Here is a 19,755-nt window from a genome sequence, read left to right on the forward strand (position 1 = left end):
GTCTAATGAAGTACTATACCATTTTCTACAGTCTTTAATTCAAAAGCGAACAAAATGTTTAATCCGTTTGACATTTCTTCCATTCCCATATGCACCTTTTTGATGCAAAACGTGCACCAACAAAATAAAAATGAAAAGGACGAAATGATGGACGCAATACATATAACACAACATACATGTAAAGTGACAAATTTTCGAATTGAACTTGTACTCGTATATCTAAAGTGATGCAAACCAGCACGGGCACTACACGCATGCATGAGGGGGACGCGTATACTTACATGCGTCCCCCTTAACATGCATGTGTTATGTAAATGCTAATAGAATGCAGCAAGATGAACAACTCTTACGTACAATTATTTTTAATTATCTTAAGCCTAAATCCTTCCCTTCTTTACCTCTTATGGCTTGAAAGAATGTAATTAACTACAAATATTTCAAGCATCTAAATTCTTGGAAACTACCAACTTCACTTAGCTTGTGAATACCGAGTCTATCTCTCATTAATACTACTCCTACAAGAAGAAAAAACTAAGTAACGTAACAAAATTCATCACATAATTTATTTCGTGTCAACTAAATATCATACCAAAACCTAGGTTTTTGTTATGCCATTAAAATATTTAACTTGCGCGTCATACTATATCTCTGAATCTTATACAAACTTTTTCAAATTCAATACAAATCTATTGACTGCATGCAATTGTATGACTTTCCGTTGACTTTATCAATTAATATTCGCATTTGGATGCTACAACGACTAGATTGAGTTTCGCGTTTTTAATACTCGTATTTTACAACATTTTGCACCAATCTAATTTTTTTGAAAATTTAAATATTTTGACCTGAATATGGACGGTGAATAGCCTTAATCTATCTATAACAATGAGACATATACATGTGAATTGAGTAGCAAGTTCTATTTTAACTATTCTTTATTGTTAATTAAATTAAAGCATTTTACAATAAGTTTATTATAATTTCTTTTTTGAAAAGATTATTATACTGTAATAAATAATATACCATGTAATTAAATTATTGGTTGTCATGGTCAACTTGCATTGCAGTCTTGTTTAAGTCTTTTACTTCAACTACTTCAAGTTACGGAGTATTATCCAATTAGCCATGCAAATATGATCATTCATTCTACTATTCCGTACCATGTAAGGTCAAGCATGCCTAATCTCTTTTCCCATATTTTAAGATTAATTGACTTTAATTAAAAACAAAAAATAAAAAACAAAAAATAAAAAAAATTGGGGGGATTGTCAAAATTCAAACTTTGAGATAGTATTGGAAATTAGTTTTAGTGTTTATGGACATACATATCTTAAATAGTTTCTAAACATATTATTCAATTACTCGTTAACAATCGCTTATTTAAAAGCTCAAATGAATCAAATGAAGTGGGATTTTTTTCAAACACAGGACCATCGAAAAAAATATTTTAAAAAAAATAATATTTATTCTTTCATATTTTACCACACTAAAGGTAGAGAAAATTTATTTAACCTCAATTAAAAAGAAAAGTCTTTTTTAAAAGAGGAATTATATATAATATAATTATATAATTACATACTACTCCATATTATAACTAAATTAATAGAGTAAAGCACAATGATAATAAGAAAAGTTGTACAACTATTAATTCCGAATAGACGAAGATGAGTGGACGATATCTAATATCCGTGGTGATTAAGGTCAACAAGAAACCCATGATTTTTTTAGCAATTAGGCTATTGTTTTTGTATTGTGGTAGGAAAAAAGTGGGGTGAAATGGAAAGAAAACATCCGCCGAAATATGTAAAATGTGTTAATGAACATGCTTTGACCACGTCCACAACTTCCCACCATCACCGTACCATGATGTGATCCGTGTGGATCCGCTTTCAGATCCCCATTTTTTACTAATTTTGTTTTTTTTACAACATCAAAAGATACTCATTGCCTCCTTGGCATATCATATTCATTTTATTTAACTACTACGGAATACTTCGTATTAAATTAATTATTATGGAGTGCTATAGATCTTTTAAAATAAAAGGAAAAGAAATTATTGGTTTCACCTCTAAATAATTGTTTTTTTATTATTTAATTTTTTACGAAATAATTGGTTCATTAGGCACGTTTGTCTTTACGTCATGTAAACTATTGCTTCGTAAATTTTTAATTATTATTATGTCGTAATGTCTTTAATTATTACTGTAAGATGTAAAAAGGTATAATTTTCCTCGCATAAAGTATATATATAAGATGAATCTCACAAAATTATTACATAAATATGTAGTTTTTTAAGTACAAAACAGTACGGAGTATATAAAAATAATCAATGTAGGTTATGTTTATAAACTAAATTTGAAGTATTGAGTCACATATAATTCTTTTTTTTTAAAAAAAAATTATAGGGATGAAAAAATAATTTAGGAATATAAGGCAAAATCATGCATTGGAAAATTGTTTATGGTACATCATATATTCATATAAACTTAGATGCTCCCAAAAAAATTAAAAAAAATAAAAAAAATAACTCGACCAAAGAAAACAAATAAATAAACAACTCAGCGAATTGAAAGTATAACTCTCTCTATATTTTTTAACGTCATTTTCTTTTTCATCATGCTTAGGGCCTACAATCTTCAGCTTAATTTCAGTTCTTAATTTCTTTGACTCATAAACAGCCCATTTCAGTTCAGTTCAACACAGTTCAGTAAATCAGAACAGGCCTTTAATTTTCTTGATTTGTAATTGCTATAGTTCAACTGTGTTTATACTTACTAATTTTGTACAATACGTGGTAGCTTTACATAATTTTTTTTACAAAAAGCAGCTCCACATACTTTAAGCATTAAAAATTACTCCCTCCGTTTTAAATACGTGCTCCGCTTTCTTTTTTCAGCCGTTTTTAAATACTTGCTCCATTTCCTTATTTGGAAAGCTTTTACAATATTTAAGTCATTTCTCTCACCTAGTGGACCCAACAAATATCATATTTTATTAATTTCATATTCTCTCTCCTTCAATTTCTTAATTACTTTTGCTTTTTACAATTTTTTATTCTTCCACCAACCCCACTACCTCCATATTTTAATACTTTCTCCAATTTCTCCTAAAACTCCGCGCATGGAGAAATGGAGCAAGTATTTAAAAACGGAGGGAGTAGTAACTAATGAAATAAAAATAATAAAAAATAATTTAAAAAAAAAAAAGGTTAAAAAAAACTGTAAGGATTGAAGTACGATCAAGATCTTTCTCTTTACCTTAAAAAATAAATAAAAGAAATTAAAATAATAATAATAATAAATATATATATATATATATATATATATACATATACACTACGTATATATATTACCCTTAAAAAAACCAAGGGAATGCGAATATCAACATGGTCTCAGCCTCACGCATAGGGGTGCTAATCGGGCGAGCCGAGCCCGAACTATGGTCAGCTCGGCTCGTGATCGTTTGAATTTGTTCGAACTCGAACCGAGTTCGAACCTTTAAGAGTCGAGCTTTGACCGAGCCGAGCTTTGACTAAGCGTTGACCGAGCCGAACTCGAACTGTTCACGAACAAACTTGATTTATTCTTATCCCTAGTTTACTTGTCTTCTTTATTGTTTATTATTAATTTTTTTTATTTTACAACAAGTTTATTTTTTTAATAATGAAAACACTAACTTATTATTGTGTAATATCTATTGATAAATATATTTATATTTATATACATGATTTCTTTATATGAAAAAAATAATCGAGCTTGTTCACGAACTTTCGAGCCGAACTTGGCATAACTCAGCTTGGCTCGTTAAGGTCTCGAGCCGAGCTCAAACCCGAGTCGAGCCACCACAAATCGAGCTTTGACCGAATCGAGCTCGAATAGTTCACGAATAGCTCAGTCTCATTATCACCCCTACTCACGCACGTTGACGTACCAACAAAGGTCCAGGAGAAAGAGTGAGTCAGCCATTTAAGCTGTCTTTCACACCAATGAAATTCTCTGGATTCTGATACTTCCACATTTCATATCAGTCAATTACCCTAGGCCACATATATAAATTAATCATATTACAAACCTTTTATTTATAATAATATAATCACTCTGTCTGCATAATTTTATTATTTCAATCGTCTCTATTTTTTTGCCTTGTTAATGTAAGATTTTGTTAATCTCTTCCTACTGTATGATTTATTAATACGAGTATCATTTTATTATTATATGTGTATAGAAACGAAGATATATATACTTAAAAATGTATTTTAAAGATCATGAAAAATTTAATGAACAAAAAAATAGGGACTAAAGGAGTAAGTACGAGCCACTGTGTAATGACATAATGCCATTTTGTTTATGGAGTTGTGGGTCTCTCTTTTTTGATGCCCTCTTGTTACTCTCTTGTTAGATTGCCTTCAATATCATTTTATGAATAGATATCTTTTATGAATATCAACTTAATAAATTTATTTGAGGTGGCACATAGTATTTAATATTATAAATCGAATTATGTTTACATTATTTTGACCCTATCATTTTTCGTAAGTCTTAACTAAAAAACTACTCATTTTGTTCTTTTTTAATAAATTGACTTGTTTTAATTATCACGCTTTCATTTGTCATGCTTGCCAATGCAGATTTTAACTATCAAAATTTAAATTCTCCAGAAGTAAAATTATAAAAGTTATGATGTTATAATTAAGACGATAATCAAGATCTCTCATGAATATGTTTTTCCTTGCATATAATTTGCAAAAGACGGTCAAAGGGGGTGATGAATAGAGTAAAAGTCAAAGCAGGTCATATAAGAAAAAACGGATGAAGTATTATACTAGCATTATGAATCAGCTATCAACATAGTGTGACCGCTACCGCTAGCTTGAAGTAAGTTCAAGTTTGAGTAGATTTGGATTTTCCAGGCATAAAAATGTTTTTCTAGGCCCAGATAGTGATTTTTAAGGCTATTTTAGTCTTAAGACATGATGATCCAAGCCAACAAAACTCAACCAGATTTAGCAAGCTTATTTAGGCTGATATGAAGTTTTAGGCATCTCTTAGGGCTGGGCCTGTTCTGATTTATTAAACTGAGCTGAATTGAACTGAATATTTTATGAGATGAGGAAATTAGGAACTAAACTAAACTGAATTTAAGCTGAAGAGAACCGACCTTAAATCGACCAAAACAATCCCCATCGATCATATCTTGTATAAAGTGTGGCCTTCTTGTATCACCTCTAAGTGTAATCGACTTTGATAATTAAAAATACACTAATCATATTCTGTCATATTACATTACAGTGTGTTATCGTGGCCCGGGCTGACACACGCAACAACATGTTAATTTTTTTGTCTTCAACTTCGATGTCTATATGATCTCTAAAAAAAAAAAAAAAAAACCTAACGTATTGTGTCATGCTTTTTCCGTCTTTATACTTATACTAAGAGCCTGTTCTGATTGATTGAACTGAGTTGGACTGAACTGAGCTAAACTTATTGGAGCTGAATTGAACTGAACTTATTGGAACTGAACTAAACTAAACTGAACTGAACTTATTGGAACTGAATTGAAAATAAGCCGAAGAGAACATGCCCTAACTATTCATTAATAGCAGGCAATTGAACTTGAAAAGTGCAACTAACTATAAACACATCATTTTAAAATTCCAGCCACCTTATTTTAATGTTGCTGGACTGATTTCCGGCCACTTTAAACTAGTAAAAACTTTATTACTTACAGGAACTCAACTGGAAATATCCCAAAAATCTAAAAAAACAGAGAACCCAATTTATTTTATTTTCTTCCCCTTTTCTTGAAATCAGTGTATTCATACATACACGTTGATTATAACCTTATGCTATAAATAACACCATTATCTCCATTAAAAGAGCAAAAATACAAGAAACAAGAGGGGAAACAAGTAGAACAAGGTCCTCAAATTTTGCTGTACTTTACCATATTTTTGTTATCTTAAAATCTAAATTCTCAACTTGTAGATTTTGTGGAACACTAAAAACCCAATATTGTGGCAGAAATTAGACCTTATATTATCTCTTCAAACCCTTGAAAAATATTAAAATCTCCTTCAATTTTCTCTCTCCTCAAAAACCCTTAAAAAATCCCTCCCATTTTTGTTGGGAGGGTATTCTGAAAGTACCCTTTAAAAAAAAGCTTCGAACTTTTTCATAACAATGGCGAGTTGGGTACTCTCAGAATGTGGTTTAAGGCCTCTTCCTAAAACCTACCCTAAACCCAGAACAGGGTTTTCCTCAAATTTCAATAACAATCCCTTAAAAATCAAAACTTCCCCTGTTTTTTCCCCTGTTTTTTCAGATCTGAAATCAATTTCTTGTTGTTCTAATTCTAGAGAGAGAAAGTGGGAGGTTAATGTTAGTACCCCATTAAGGGTATCTAACCCACCTCCAATTGAAGAAGATAATGATGAAAATAATAATAAAGTTATTGATGAATTTAATCCCGGTGCACCACCTCCATTCAAATTGGCTGATATTAAGAATGCAATTCCTAAACATTGTTGGGTTAAAAACCCTTGGATTTCAATGAGTTATGTTTTTAGGGATATTGCTATTGTTTTTGGATTAGCTGCTACTGCTGCTTATTTCAACAATTGGATTGTTTGGCCTCTTTATTGGATTGCTCAGGGTACCATGTTCTGGGCTCTCTTTGTTCTTGGTCATGACTGGTAAGTTTTTCTAGTTTTCATTATGTATCATGCTTTTTGATTTTTTTCGGGTTCGTTCTAGGACACGAATAATAGGTCTTGTATACAACGCGCGTATTGTGTAGGACTCTATGTAATGGGATTGACTTAGTCTTCGGGAATCACATAAAAGTTACCCATTTGCAAAATTGAGATTTATGTAATTTGGAGTGACCAATGCCAATTGATTCTTTGCTTGTGATGGGGGTTGTTGTGATGTTCTAATTTTAATTTTAAAATATGTTCTTTCTTGATACTGTGTGTTAATGTAATTATATTTTTTGTTGCATGTAATTACAGTGGACATGGAAGCTTTTCTAATAATCCAAAGCTTAATAGTGTTGTGGGCCACTTGCTTCACTCTTCAATCCTTGTTCCTTATCATGGATGGTATGTTAATTTGCTGATTAATTGTAATTTTAATTTATGTTTTAGACTATTTAATGATTAATTGTGTTTGATAATATGAATTATATGATGATCATTAGTCTAAAACTGAAATTTAGAACTTTTTTATGATTATATAGGAGAATTAGTCATAGGACTCATCATCAGAACCATGGGCATGTTGAGAATGATGAATCATGGCATCCAGTAAGCTTGTTAAACTCTACTTTCATGTTATTGCCATTTTTCTGGGGTAGTTTGTGGTTAATTAATTATATTGTGCTATATTTCAGATGTCTGAAAAACTGTACAATGGTTTGGACTATATGTCCAAGAAGTTAAGGTTTACTTTTCCATTTCCCTTGCTTGCATACCCAATTTACTTGGTAAGCCTTGAATCCAACATGGTTTTAGCTATGTGTCCATTTCACATCGATTGATCGATATTTGCTGCATTCGTTATACCAATTTGGTGATTGATCTTATTGCAGTGGGTACGAAGTCCTGGAAAATCAGGTTCACATTATCATCCGGGTAGTGATTTATTCACTCCAAGTGAGAAGAATGATGTGTTAACCTCCACAGCTTGTTGGACAGCAATGGTTGCATTGCTTGCTGGTTTATCTTTTGCCGTTGGTCCTATGCAGGTGCTCAAGCTCTATGGTGTTCCCTATGTGGTGAGTTTTGAAGATTTATCTCGAATTTGTGCTCTTATTACCTAAACAGTTAATGCATAATTGAATGTATTGAATTAGTCATGTTGTGTTTGACACAATTGCTGCTCAATTCAGATTTTTGTTATGTGGTTGGACTTGGTGACTTACTTGCACCACCATGGACATGAAGACAAACTTCCTTGGTACCGTGGACAGGTATGTTTTCGGCTTAATTAGCCTTCTAATGTTAGTAACTCTAAGATTTTTGTTGAAGACTTGGAAGTTTGTTAAACATCAGTTTTTAGGATGTTTAGATTCAAAGTCTGATTGATCTGCTTGTTTCCTTGAGTAGGAATGGAGTTACCTTCGAGGAGGGCTAACAACAATTGACCGTGATTATGGATGGATCAACAACATCCACCATGACATCGGAACTCATGTCATTCATCATCTTTTCCCACAGATTCCACACTATCATCTAATTGAAGCAGTGAGTATCCATTTCAAACAGCCTAATTAGTTCAACTTTGTTTACGTTTGTTATACTTTCTGACGTTTGGTCTGAATCTGTTTTTGCAGACTGAGGCAGCAAAGCCGGTTCTTGGAAAGTACTATCGCGAACCAAAGAAATCTGGACCTCTTCCATTTTACTTACTTGATGTTCTCTTGAAAAGCTTTAAGAAAGATCATTATGTTAGTGACACTGGGGACATTGTCTACTATGAAACAGACCCAACTCTGTAGTCTGACAGATTCAAGTGACTGCAAAGACAATGAACCCTGTGAATGTATTGGAGGTGCAAGCAGGAGGGATCCAATTAGATTTGTGATTAATCACGACTTGTGTAGTAGCAGCCTCGAACTGTATCCTAGTTTGTCCTCCCTAAGAATGGCGAGGAGGGCATAGGACAGATGCCTCAGATTGATTATTATTGCTGTACTGATCACGGTGCAAAATTTGGATAGAGGGGGTGGGAGATAGGGGGATTAGGCAAATTATATTCATAATATATGAGTATAATTGTGTTTATTGTTTTACCTTCTTTTTTAATCAGTCTGTATCATACATTTTCTGCAACTTTTTGTATAGATTATAAGGGACTCCAATTTTATAGTAGTAGTAATATGCAAGTTTTGCATATTACTTTACTACCCTAATAAACTTGAAAGGCGCTCATATTTTTCCCCGAACACAGCTTCTTGCAACAATCTAAGCAACTTGGTTTAGAATATGACTGATTATCTGGTTTTCTGCCAACAATTATACTCCCTTCATTTCCAAATAAAAATCTCATTACACCCTTAAAAACAATATTCCTTTTTAAAAGTTTTATTTCATCTTTGTGTATTACTTATGTTTCTATTCATTTTTAATCAAACAAATATAACAATCTAATTTTTTTTCATTCGCTTTACTTTTTTTATTCACCTTTCTAAAAATATATGAAAAAAGTAACAAGATTTTTTTTATCAAGGGATGGAGGGAGTATATCACTTTCATTGCTGAAAAATGAACAGCTTATTGGTCCATTAATTTGTAAGACTAAACACTAAAAGGGTTGTTGAGGTCATATTAAAATAACAATATTCATCATTAACTAAGCATTTAGGAAATGTCAATTCTAATAAACATGCACATGGATAATGCACTATCTAACTAACCAATGATGCTTGTTCCTACATCACTATGTGATGCACTTTGGACTGTTTTCTTTTCCTTTTTTTTTTTAACAATTGGCTATTGTTTTTTTCAAAGGGTCATAAGAACAAATTTATTCACTTTGGCCTTGTTTGGCAATTAAGTTTCAAGTTTAGCAATAACTAGTTAACTACCTAGATGTTTGCATTATAAATTAGATGATTTCCTTTTTGTTGAAGCAAATTTTGTTTATATATAAGCTTGTTCAAAAACACTTAGCTGATTGTTAAAAGCTGATAAATACGAATATGTGATAGTGTGACCGTATTATAGGCAAAATTGTCTTTTACAAATCCGCATTAGAAAAGTAGAATACTCCCTCCGTTCCACAATGATGTTCTTGTTTTGACTTTTTGACTTTTTTAAGAAAGAGAGAATCTTCTAAATTTCTCTTAATCTATAAGAATAAATATAGTCATGTGGGATCTAGTTTGATTCGTCTTAGTGAGTAGATTATTAATATCTAACTTTTATAATTTTTGCTAGTGTGAGATTAAAGATATTTGCGGTCAAAGTTGGGTCAAAATTTGCATCGATTTACGAAACAGGAACATCATTATGAAACGGAGGGAGTAACTCTTTGAAAATAATCAAAGGTTTCATCTCAATCCTCTTTATCACTTAGAGGTTTTCCACTGTTCAAAACGACAATGCTACAAACACCACAAAACTCTAATTATCAAACAAGGCCGAATACTCACATTACACATAGTACAAGTTTCACATTTTAGTTCATCATAGGTTACAAATTACTCCGTAAATAGTACAGTAAGAATTACTTACTGTGTTGCCAAGGTTGTGCTGATAATGATAGAGATACAGCCTGACAGAGTCGCAGGTAGGTAAATTGGTCAGAACTGGCCTAAAGAGGCCCTTTAAACTGGACCACACCTTAACTAGTTCGGTCCAAAATGGGCCCTTTTTCTTTATTTTCTTTTTATTTTTATAGTGTAGTGTCCTTTTTTTTTTTATTGACGGTATTGTCCTTATTTAAGATCTCATTTCTCCCCAAGATTTTGTTCTTAAATACTGTATAAGTCTTACTTCACCTATATTTATTCTCTTTATTCATTGATTTATTTATTTTTATTCACTTAATAACCAATCAAACTCATTATCTTGATTTTTATTACAGGCTATTTACTTTTAACCAATCAGGCTCCATATTATGTTTACATATAATCGCTTTCAAAAAAAAAAAAAAAAAAGTGTTTACATTTAATCAACCAAATTCTAATATCTATTTATTTATATTCTTTTTAAATTCATCTTTTAAAAACCTTGTGTAAGGCCCTGTTCTCTTCACCTTAAAAAAATAATATTAAGTAAAAATAATTTCAGTTCAGTAAAAATAAGTTCAGTTCAGTAAAAATAATTTCAGTTCAGTAAAAATAAGTTCAGTTCAGTAAAATTCAGTTTTCTTAAAGAAGAATTATAATAGAAAATCAGTAAAAATAATTTCAGTTCAGTAAAAATAATTTCAATTCAGTAAAATTAAGTTCAGTTCAGTAAAAATAAGTTCAGTTCAGTAAAAATAATTTCAATTCAGCAAAATTAAGGTGAATCAAACAGGGCCTAAAAGTCAAATAAGACTTTTAACGGGAATAGACTATAAGAGTGAGTATTGACGTCATGATATTACCTTTCATGAAAATTACAAATGAGGTTCTTTATTTATTGATTCCCTGATTTATTGTTATGCATTTCTTCACTTCACAAAATTGGAGTACCTTATCAAGTTCCTTCACAAGCATGACATTTCCAATTACGGCAAGTATCCTTATAACTGTTAATAACTTACACGAAAAATAATGATAAATAAATGTATTATAAGTCAAATAATTCAATAATTGTTGAGAAACATGATTGAATTGAACTTTTCACATGTGGTAATTAAAGTCAATGAAGACTTTACTAAGTACAATAATTTGTATAAGGTACAATAATGTATATTATTTTATTCAATTATTTTGGCTATATAAATGGAAGTTCACGTATTGTGAACTTGTAGTTGAAAAGCAAATAAAGAGATTTCCTATCATTCTACTACTTACTTCCTGTCTTCATCCCTTCACTGATAAATATCTTACCATCAGTAAAATATTTTTAACACGTTATCAGCACCAGTTTCCAGTCAGGTATATTTATACCTACTTCTAAAAATTATAACAAATAATACTATCTACTTCTAAATGTTTCGAGGAGTATGCTCTATAGTTGCCCATATTTGGGATCCTCTATACCAGAAACTCAAACATTTACTGTATTATATATACCTAAAAAACAACGGTGAAAGTTCTCTTACTTGTGAATTCATTACTATCATCTTTTGTTTTATTCATGTTGATGTTTCTTTGTTTGATTCATGTTGATATTACATACTCATTTTACGTAAATTTTTTATCTTAGTTATTATAATTGCTAAGTAGTAACTTTGCATGCATATTATTAACTAGATTAACAAAAAGATGCAGCCTTTTATACTTATTATTTTTTTTTACTTTTATATACTTTTTGTGTTTCTTTCCGTTTTCGAACCCATGATCTTTTATAGATATTAGGGCTCTCGGACCACTATGGCTTGCATTCCCAGTGTGATAACCTTTTACAGTTATAAATATATATATATGGACCATAATTTTATGCCAGTACATTAGACTATTATATGATATATTTACAGTTGTACAAAACAGTAACGGATAAACCTACCTCTATAAAAGGCGGATTTTTCCCCCAATTTCACCACAAATCCCTTATCCCTTCCCACTTTTTATCCAAAAAATCACCTAAAAATTTTATCACCCCCTTCTTCTCCGATATGTTCCCCGACGACGGCAACCAGAACACCCAAAACACCCACAACTTCACCTTTGAAGAAGATTTAAGGAAGATAAAACAATATTTCCTTCTAATTACGGCGCTTGTAGTTCTATTAGTAGCAATATTAGTTTTTGTCATTATGTATAAGTAAAACTCACTTATTTTGTCGTTTTAGTATATTAAAAGCTTGTTTTTGTTTTATTATGTTTGTTGTTATTAATCATCATTGTATAATATTACCGTTATCATTATAATTGTTGTTACTACTGTTATTGTTGTCGTTTTGTTTTTTTTTTTTGCAACTAACATGATTAATTTTTGTCTAATCATATAATTACTCACAATAATAAACCAAGGGGGGAGAAAAGATTATATTATTTATGGTTTATTATTATATTAAATTTAATTATCACGTGTCTTATTAACTTAATTATAAATATGGAAGAACTAAACATGTGAGTTGTACGTATAATTTGTTATTATAAACTAATTATAACGTAATTTGTTGTAGCTAAAATGGGAGACCTTATGAAAAGACAGTTCAGCATCTTAGATTTATCTGGAAAGAAATTTCTGGAATGGAAAGTGGATGCAATGATGAATTTGAAAGCTCAAGGCTTGGAGCACACTGTTAAAGAAAATAAAAGTCCCTCTGGTCAAACAACTGATACTACCACTTCTGCAATGACTGTTGCAAAACCTGTTACTGAACAAGATAAGGCAAAAGCCTTAGTGTTGTTAAGGCATCATTTACATGAAGGCCTTAAAACTGAGTACATGATGGTTGAAGATCCCAAAGAATTATGGGATTGCCTTAATGAAAGATTTGGACACCACAAAAGGGTGCTCCTTCCTAAGGCATTATTTGATTGGACAAATTTACGGTTCCAGGATTTCAAATCTGTAATTGATTATAATTCAACCATACATGAGATAGTGTCTATATTGAGATACTGTGATCATCCAGTTTCGGATGAACAGATGATTGAAAAAACACTCACTACCTTTCATGCAAGCAACATACTGTTGCAAGAACAGTACCGTGAAAGAGGTTTTAAAAAGTTCAATGAATTAATGAGTGTATTGCTTGTTGCGGAACAAAATAGTGAACTTTTGTTGAAAAATCATAACCTGAGACCAACTGGGTCTTTGGCCACTCATCATGAGGCAAATGCAACAAATTCCTATCCACCCGAGTCAAATGCTACAAGAAGAGGTGGACGTGGAAATTACAATGGCCGTGGAAGAGGCCGTGGAAATTATCGCGGACGCGGCCGTGGTCGTGGTAGAAACAATTTTCTAAGAAACAGTAATTTCAAAAATTTTGAAAAACAGAAGGGGCAGTCATCTGGAAGCCACAAACAAACTCCTTCGAAAGGAAAAGACACATGTTACAGATGTGGCATGACAGGACATTGGGGACGTACTTGTCGTACAGCCAAACATTTGGTAGATCTTTACCAGGCTTCTGTAAAGGGCAAAGAGAAAAATGCAGAAGCAAATTATGTTCATGAGGAAAATGCTCCTTGTCCCAGCCTTGATGTATCCGATTATTTCATGGATAATGCTGAAATTGGAAATGATTTCATTCTTGGAGAAAACAACAATGCTTAGGTTTCTCATCTACTAATGTAACATATGCTATGTTTTAATGTATTTTCTTTATGTTCTGTATTTTAAATTTCTAGTCATGTACTTTTGGTCACTATCATCAATAAAAGATTGTATAATATTATTCTAAACTAATCTCAAATTTATTTTATGAAGATATGGATCTACCTGAAGTTAGTTCCGAATATCAATGTCTTTTGGACAGTGGAACAACGCACACTATTTTAAAGGATAGAAATTATTTTTCACAACTAAAGTTGTTTCAAGCAAATGTGAACACTATTTCCGGGTCAGCTAAATTAATTGAAGGATCTGGAAAGGCTTGTATAATGCTTCCAAATGGAACAAAATTAATAATCAATAATGCTTTATATTCGAGTAAATCTCGAAGAAATCTCATAAGCTTTAAAGACGTACGCCAAAATGGCTATCATCTAGAAACAATGATGACAAATCAAAAAGAGTATATATGTCTCACGGCAGAAAAACATGGCAAGAAACATATATATGAGAAATTGCCAGCATACTCTTCGGGGTTATATCGTATAAACATACGACCCGTGGAAATCAATATGGTATCTAACCAGAAGTTAGATGACAAACATTTGATTATCTTATGGCATGATCGTTTGGGACATCCAGCAACTGGGATGATGCAAAGAATAATAGCACATTCAGTTGGACATTCAATAAGAAATGTCAAAATTCCCCGATCAGATGAATTAACATGCTCTGCATGTTCACTTGGCAAATTAATAATAAGGCCATCCATGAGCAAAATTGCTACTGAATCTCCAAAATTCTTGGAAAGAATTCAGGGAGATATATGTGGGCCAATTAATCCAGCATGTGGACCATTTCGATATTTCATGGTTTTAATTGATGCTTCTACACGATGGTCACATGTTAGTCTACTTTCAAGTAGAAATGTTGCCTTTGCAAAATTACTTGCCCAAATCATCAAATTAAGAGCACAATTCCCAGATCATACAATAAAGAGAATAAGACTTGACAATGCTGGGGAATTTACATCCCAAACATTTAATGATTATTGTATGTCAATTGGAATTGATGTCAAACACCCAGTAGCTCATGTTCATACACAAAATGGTCTGGCTGAATCACTAATTAAGAGATTACAAATGATTGCAAGACCATTATTAATGAGGTCAAGATTGCCACCATCTGCTTGGGGACATGCTATAATACATGCAGCAGCGCTAATTAGATTGAGACCTACAGCTTATCATAAATTCTCACCACTACAGCTTGTTTGTGGTCGAGAACAAGTATCTCACATCTAAAAATCTTTGGTTGTGCTGTATATGTTCCCATTGCTCCACCCCAACGAACGAAAATGGGTCCACAAAGAAGACTGGGAATTTATGTCGGGTTTGAATCCCCTTCTATAATTAAATATCTTGAACCACTGACTGGTGACTTATTTACGGCTAGATTTGCGGATTGTCACTTTAATGAAACAGTATTCCCAGTCTTAGGGGGAGAGAAAGTGGACCCACGTAAGAAAGAAATTGAACTTATTTGGAATGCAACACAACTGTTGATGTTAGATCCACGAACAAATATGTGTGAACAAGAAGTCAAGAAAATTGTTCATTTACAAAGTGTTGCAAATCAATTGCCTGATGCATTTGTAGACACAAAGAAGGTGACAAAATCACATATACCAGCAGAAAATTCCCCTGCACGTATTGAAATCCCAACTGGTAATAAGGCCATAGAAAATGAATCTCAGGCACGCAGAAAGCGTGGAAGACCACTTGGTTCAAAAGATTCTAAGCCAAGAAAATTGAAAAGATTGGATGGAATAGGAAATGAGACTAATGATGTTCCCCCGTCAGAAGGTCAAGAAAGACCAAATGTGGATGAAAGTAAAGAAAATGATGATAATCCAAAAGGGGACGAACAAGAAGACAACCCTACGGGGAATGAACAAGATGTTCAAAACATCGATAACAATGAAATTTCAATGAATTACGTCTCTACAAAGACTCAGTGGAATAGAAAGGATGTTATCATTAATGAAATATTTGCAAATTCCATCGCAATCGACATTGTGTCTGATGAAAATGATGTTGAACCTAGAACTGTAGAAGAATGTCGACGTAGGAGTGATTGGCCAAAGTGGAAGGAGGCAATGCTGGCTGAGTTAAAGTCACTTGAAAAACGAGAAGTTTTTGGAAAAATAACCCTTACACCAGCAGGTGTAAAACCCGTTGGATACAAATGGGTATTTGTGAGAAAACGTAATGAGAAAAATGAAATAGTTAGATACAAGGCAAGACTTGTAGCCCAAGGATTTTCTCAAATTCCAGGGATTGATTATGAAGAAACATATTCTCCAGTGGTTGATGCAACTACATTAAGATTTCTGGTAAGTTTGACAGTCACAAAAGGACTACAAATGCGATTAATGGATGTAGTGACTGCGTATTTGTATGGATCACTCGATACGGACATTTACATGAAAGTCCCCGAAGGACTAAAACTACCAGAAAATCACAAGCCTAGACAACTGCTTTCCATAAAATTAAAAAGGTCACTTTATGGATTGAAGCAATCTGGAAGGATGTGGTACAACCGTCTGAGTGAATATCTTATGAGAGAAGGATTCAAAAACAACCAAGTTAGTCCCTGTGTTTTCATAAAGCGATCACAATCAGGATTCGCTATCATTGCAGTTTATGTTGATGATTTAAATATCATCGGAACCCCAAATGAACTCGAGAAAACTGCAAAATACTTGATGAAAGAATTTGAGATGAAAGACCTTGGGAAAACTAAATTTTGCCTTGGACTGCAAATTGAGCACTTGAGTCATGGTATTTTTGTCCATCAATCAAACTATACAGAAAGAGTTTTGAAACGATTCTTCATGGACAAAGCAACTCCAACCAACTTCCCAATGGTTGTTCGTTCTTTGAATATGAAAAATGATCCATTCAGACCCCGAGAAGAAAATGAAGAGATTCTGGGTCCAGAAGTACCATACTTAAGTGCAATTGGAGCCTTAATGTACTTAGCTAACAATACTAGACCCGACATAGCTTTCTCTGTGAATTTGTTAGCTAGGCACAGCAATGCACCAACATATAGGCATTGGAAGGGAGTTCGACACTTACTCCGGTACCTACGAGGGACACAAGATCTTGGTTTATATTACCAACCAAAACAAGATGCTGCTCTCATTGGGTATGCAGACGCTGGATACTTATCAGATCCTCAAAATGCCAAGTCACAAAATGGATATGTGTTCACTTATGGCGGCACTGCAATATCATGGAAATCAACAAAGCAGACATTGACCGCGACATCATCAAATCATGCAGAGTTGATAGCCCTCTATGAAGCAGGACGGGAATGTGTGTGGCTGAGGTCGATGATCAGTAATATCCAAAAGGAGTGTGGAATGAACACAATAACAGAAGACCCAACCATCATCTTTGAAGACAATACAGCATGTATCGCTCAAGTAACTGAAGGATATATTAAGGGAGATAAAACGAAACATATTGCCCCAAAACTGTTCTTCACACATGATCTGCAAAAGGACGAGGAAATAAATATCCAGCAAATTCAGTCTTGTGAAAATCTTGCTGACCTGTTCACCAAATCACTTCCTTCGAAGAAATTTGAGCAGTTAGTTCACAAAATCGGAATGCGACATCTTCGTGAACTATGCTGAGATCAGGGGGAGTATTATATGTACTGCACTCTTTTTCCCTTCGATCAGGTTTTTATCCCACTGGGTTTTTCCTGACAAGGTTTTTAACGAGGCAGTACACCAAAACATATAATACAATATAGTTGTACTCTTTTTCCCTAGCTATGGTTTTTATCCCACAGGGTTTTACCTAACTAGGTTTTTAATGAGGCAACTTGTACCCCATTCCATGTGAACGTTCAAAGGGGGAGTGTTGAGAAACATGATTGAATTGAACTTTTCACATGTGGTAATTAAAGTCAATGAAGACTTTACTAAGTACAATAATTTGTATAAGGTACAATAATGTATATTATTTTATTCAATTATTTTGGCTATATAAATGGAAGTTCACGTATTGTGAACTTGTAGTTGAAAAGCAAATAAAGAGATTTCCTATCATTCTACTACTTACTTCCTGTCTTCATCCCTTCACTGATAAATATCTTACCATCAGTAAAATATTTTTAACAATAATTAGTTTTTTTTCCCTTTTTCTTTTTTATAAGAAAGCCAAGCGGCTATTAGATGTTATTATTAAATTATTAAAAGCCGTACAAAAGTCTACAACAACAACGTTAACTATAATATCAGGAGTACTCCGAAGTCCCAAGTCTCAAATTAAACTCTCGTAGAAAAATCATCCATGTTAAGGTTTGCCATTACGGTTGATCTCCGATCCCTAAATTTAGGAGAAAACACAAAGCATTCAAAATTACAAGTTAACGAAAAACTCTCTCGCAAATGACACTAAAAAATAATTTATTCTTTAAAGTTCATTTCAATATTAATTTATAATGTTTTCTTATTATTTTGACTAATTTTAGATTAAACTTTACTCTTAATATTCTTCCCCCCCCCCCCTAAGAATTTATACTTCTTCATCCCTCACTTCAAAAATTTGGAATTTGAAGTATGGCAAGTACCCCTTTTAAATTTTAACATATACCACATATTTTTTTTTATTTATTTTTTTATAGATGTAAACTACATATCTATAATATAATTGTAGAGTGGATCAATGAGGAGCCTCCAAAACCCCAACCAAGCCTCCTCATTCACTCCCGCCTAATTATCCTAATCCCCCCAATTTCCCATTAACCAATCTAATTTAAATTTAAATTTCAAAACAAAACAAAACAAAAAAACAAAACTTTCTAACTAAATGCGTGTAGCATACTATCATATTCTGATTATATAATGCCAATTTTATTATGTATTGTAATTTTTGGTGGATAATTATATTAAAAAGTGAAATTGTAATTTTCTTTTTGGTTGTTTTGTTTAATTGTTATACGTACATACTTTGAGATTTTTTTTTTTTTTTTAATCCTACTATAAGTTATAATCCTCCGATATCCTTGAACAAAATCGAGAATTTGCTGATTGGATAATAAAAGTTGGAGAAGGAGTAATAGCAGGAGTGTCCATTACAGAGGGAGGTGAACCAAATTGGATTGAAATACCACGTGATTTTTTGATAACCAATGATGAACATGGTTTGCAAAATCTCATTAACTTTGTCTTCCCCAACTTGCCTTCAAATTACACGGATTGGGAGTACCTCAAGGATCGCGGAATTCTAGCACCAACAAACAATGATGTAGATGAGCTAAATTCGAAAATTTTATCAATGTTACCAGGAAACGTGCAGAGATACTATAATTCAGACACTTTGGGTCATACAGAAGATGGTGGGATCCTTGATAACATGGAGCCTATGGAATTATTAAACTCATTAAATTTGTCAGGTCTTCCTAATCATTGCTTAGAGTTAAAAGTTGGTGCCCCGGTAATATTGATGCGAAATATGAACCAATCCATAGGGTTGTGCAATGGAACACGCCTTATAATCAAGAAATTGGGCTATAGAGTGATTGAGGCACAGGTGATCACAGGTCCAAGAGCTACAGAATCAGTTCTAATTCCGCGAATTGATTTAACACCCTCCAACAAGAAGATAGATCTCCCTCTTAAAAGAAGGCAATTTCCATTAAAATTAGCCTTTGCCATGACAATAAATAAAAGCCAGGGACAGACGTTGAGCAAAGTTGGCATTTTTCTCCCTAGGCCCGTGTTTAGTCATGGCCTGTTATATGTTGCAATGTCACGAGTTACATCTCCTTTTGGGCTAAAAATCTTAGTATAA

The 19,755-nt window shown here is 32.8% G+C and overlaps 3 protein-coding genes across 3 annotated transcripts; all 3 read left to right on the forward strand.

The window, feature by feature from the left end:
* The first annotated feature begins 6,034 nt into the window (after positions 1 to 6,034).
* Positions 6,035 to 8,945, forward strand: LOC145594991 (omega-3 fatty acid desaturase, chloroplastic-like). The gene is made up of 8 exons (XM_081651344.1): positions 6,035 to 6,691; positions 7,010 to 7,099; positions 7,237 to 7,303; positions 7,390 to 7,482; positions 7,588 to 7,773; positions 7,888 to 7,968; positions 8,105 to 8,242; positions 8,332 to 8,945. Exons 1-8 carry the CDS (start codon positions 6,180 to 6,182, stop codon positions 8,494 to 8,496), a joined length of 1,332 nt encoding a protein of 443 aa, XP_081507470.1. The 5' UTR covers positions 6,035 to 6,179; the 3' UTR covers positions 8,497 to 8,945.
* A 4,010-nt stretch (positions 8,946 to 12,955) lies between these two features.
* On the forward strand, positions 12,956 to 13,885 carry LOC145596106 (uncharacterized). Its single transcript, XM_081652532.1, has 2 exons — positions 12,956 to 13,580; positions 13,710 to 13,885. The coding sequence occupies exons 1-2, from the start codon at positions 12,956 to 12,958 to the stop codon at positions 13,883 to 13,885; spliced, it is 801 nt and encodes a 266-aa protein (XP_081508658.1).
* A 5,354-nt stretch (positions 13,886 to 19,239) lies between these two features.
* Positions 19,240 to 19,755, forward strand: LOC145596107 (uncharacterized). Its single transcript, XM_081652533.1, has one exon. The coding sequence runs from the start codon at positions 19,240 to 19,242 to the stop codon at positions 19,753 to 19,755; it is 516 nt and encodes a 171-aa protein (XP_081508659.1).

This window comes from Chenopodium album, chromosome 19 (assembly GCF_948465745.1).
Source record: "Chenopodium album chromosome 19, dcCheAlbu1.1, whole genome shotgun sequence".
Taxonomy (NCBI): Eukaryota; Viridiplantae; Streptophyta; class Magnoliopsida; order Caryophyllales; family Amaranthaceae; genus Chenopodium; species Chenopodium album.

Bases quoted from the DNA above. Each gene is read 5' to 3' on its own strand.
- LOC145596106 (XM_081652532.1), top strand. From the start codon at position 12,956: ATGACTGTTGCAAAACCTGTTACTGAACAAGATAAGGCAAAAGCCTTA. The intron at 13,581-13,709 runs GTAATTTCAAAA...CTTGTCGTACAG, and splicing joins AAACAATTTTCTAAGAAACA to CCAAACATTTGGTAGATCTT.
- LOC145596107 (XM_081652533.1), top strand. From the start codon at position 19,240: ATGTTACCAGGAAACGTGCAGAGATACTATAATTCAGACACTTTGGGT.
- LOC145594991 (XM_081651344.1), top strand. From the start codon at position 6,180: ATGGCGAGTTGGGTACTCTCAGAATGTGGTTTAAGGCCTCTTCCTAAA. The intron at 7,304-7,389 runs GTAAGCTTGTTA...GCTATATTTCAG, and splicing joins ATGATGAATCATGGCATCCA to ATGTCTGAAAAACTGTACAA. The intron at 8,243-8,331 runs GTGAGTATCCAT...CTGTTTTTGCAG, and splicing joins ACTATCATCTAATTGAAGCA to ACTGAGGCAGCAAAGCCGGT.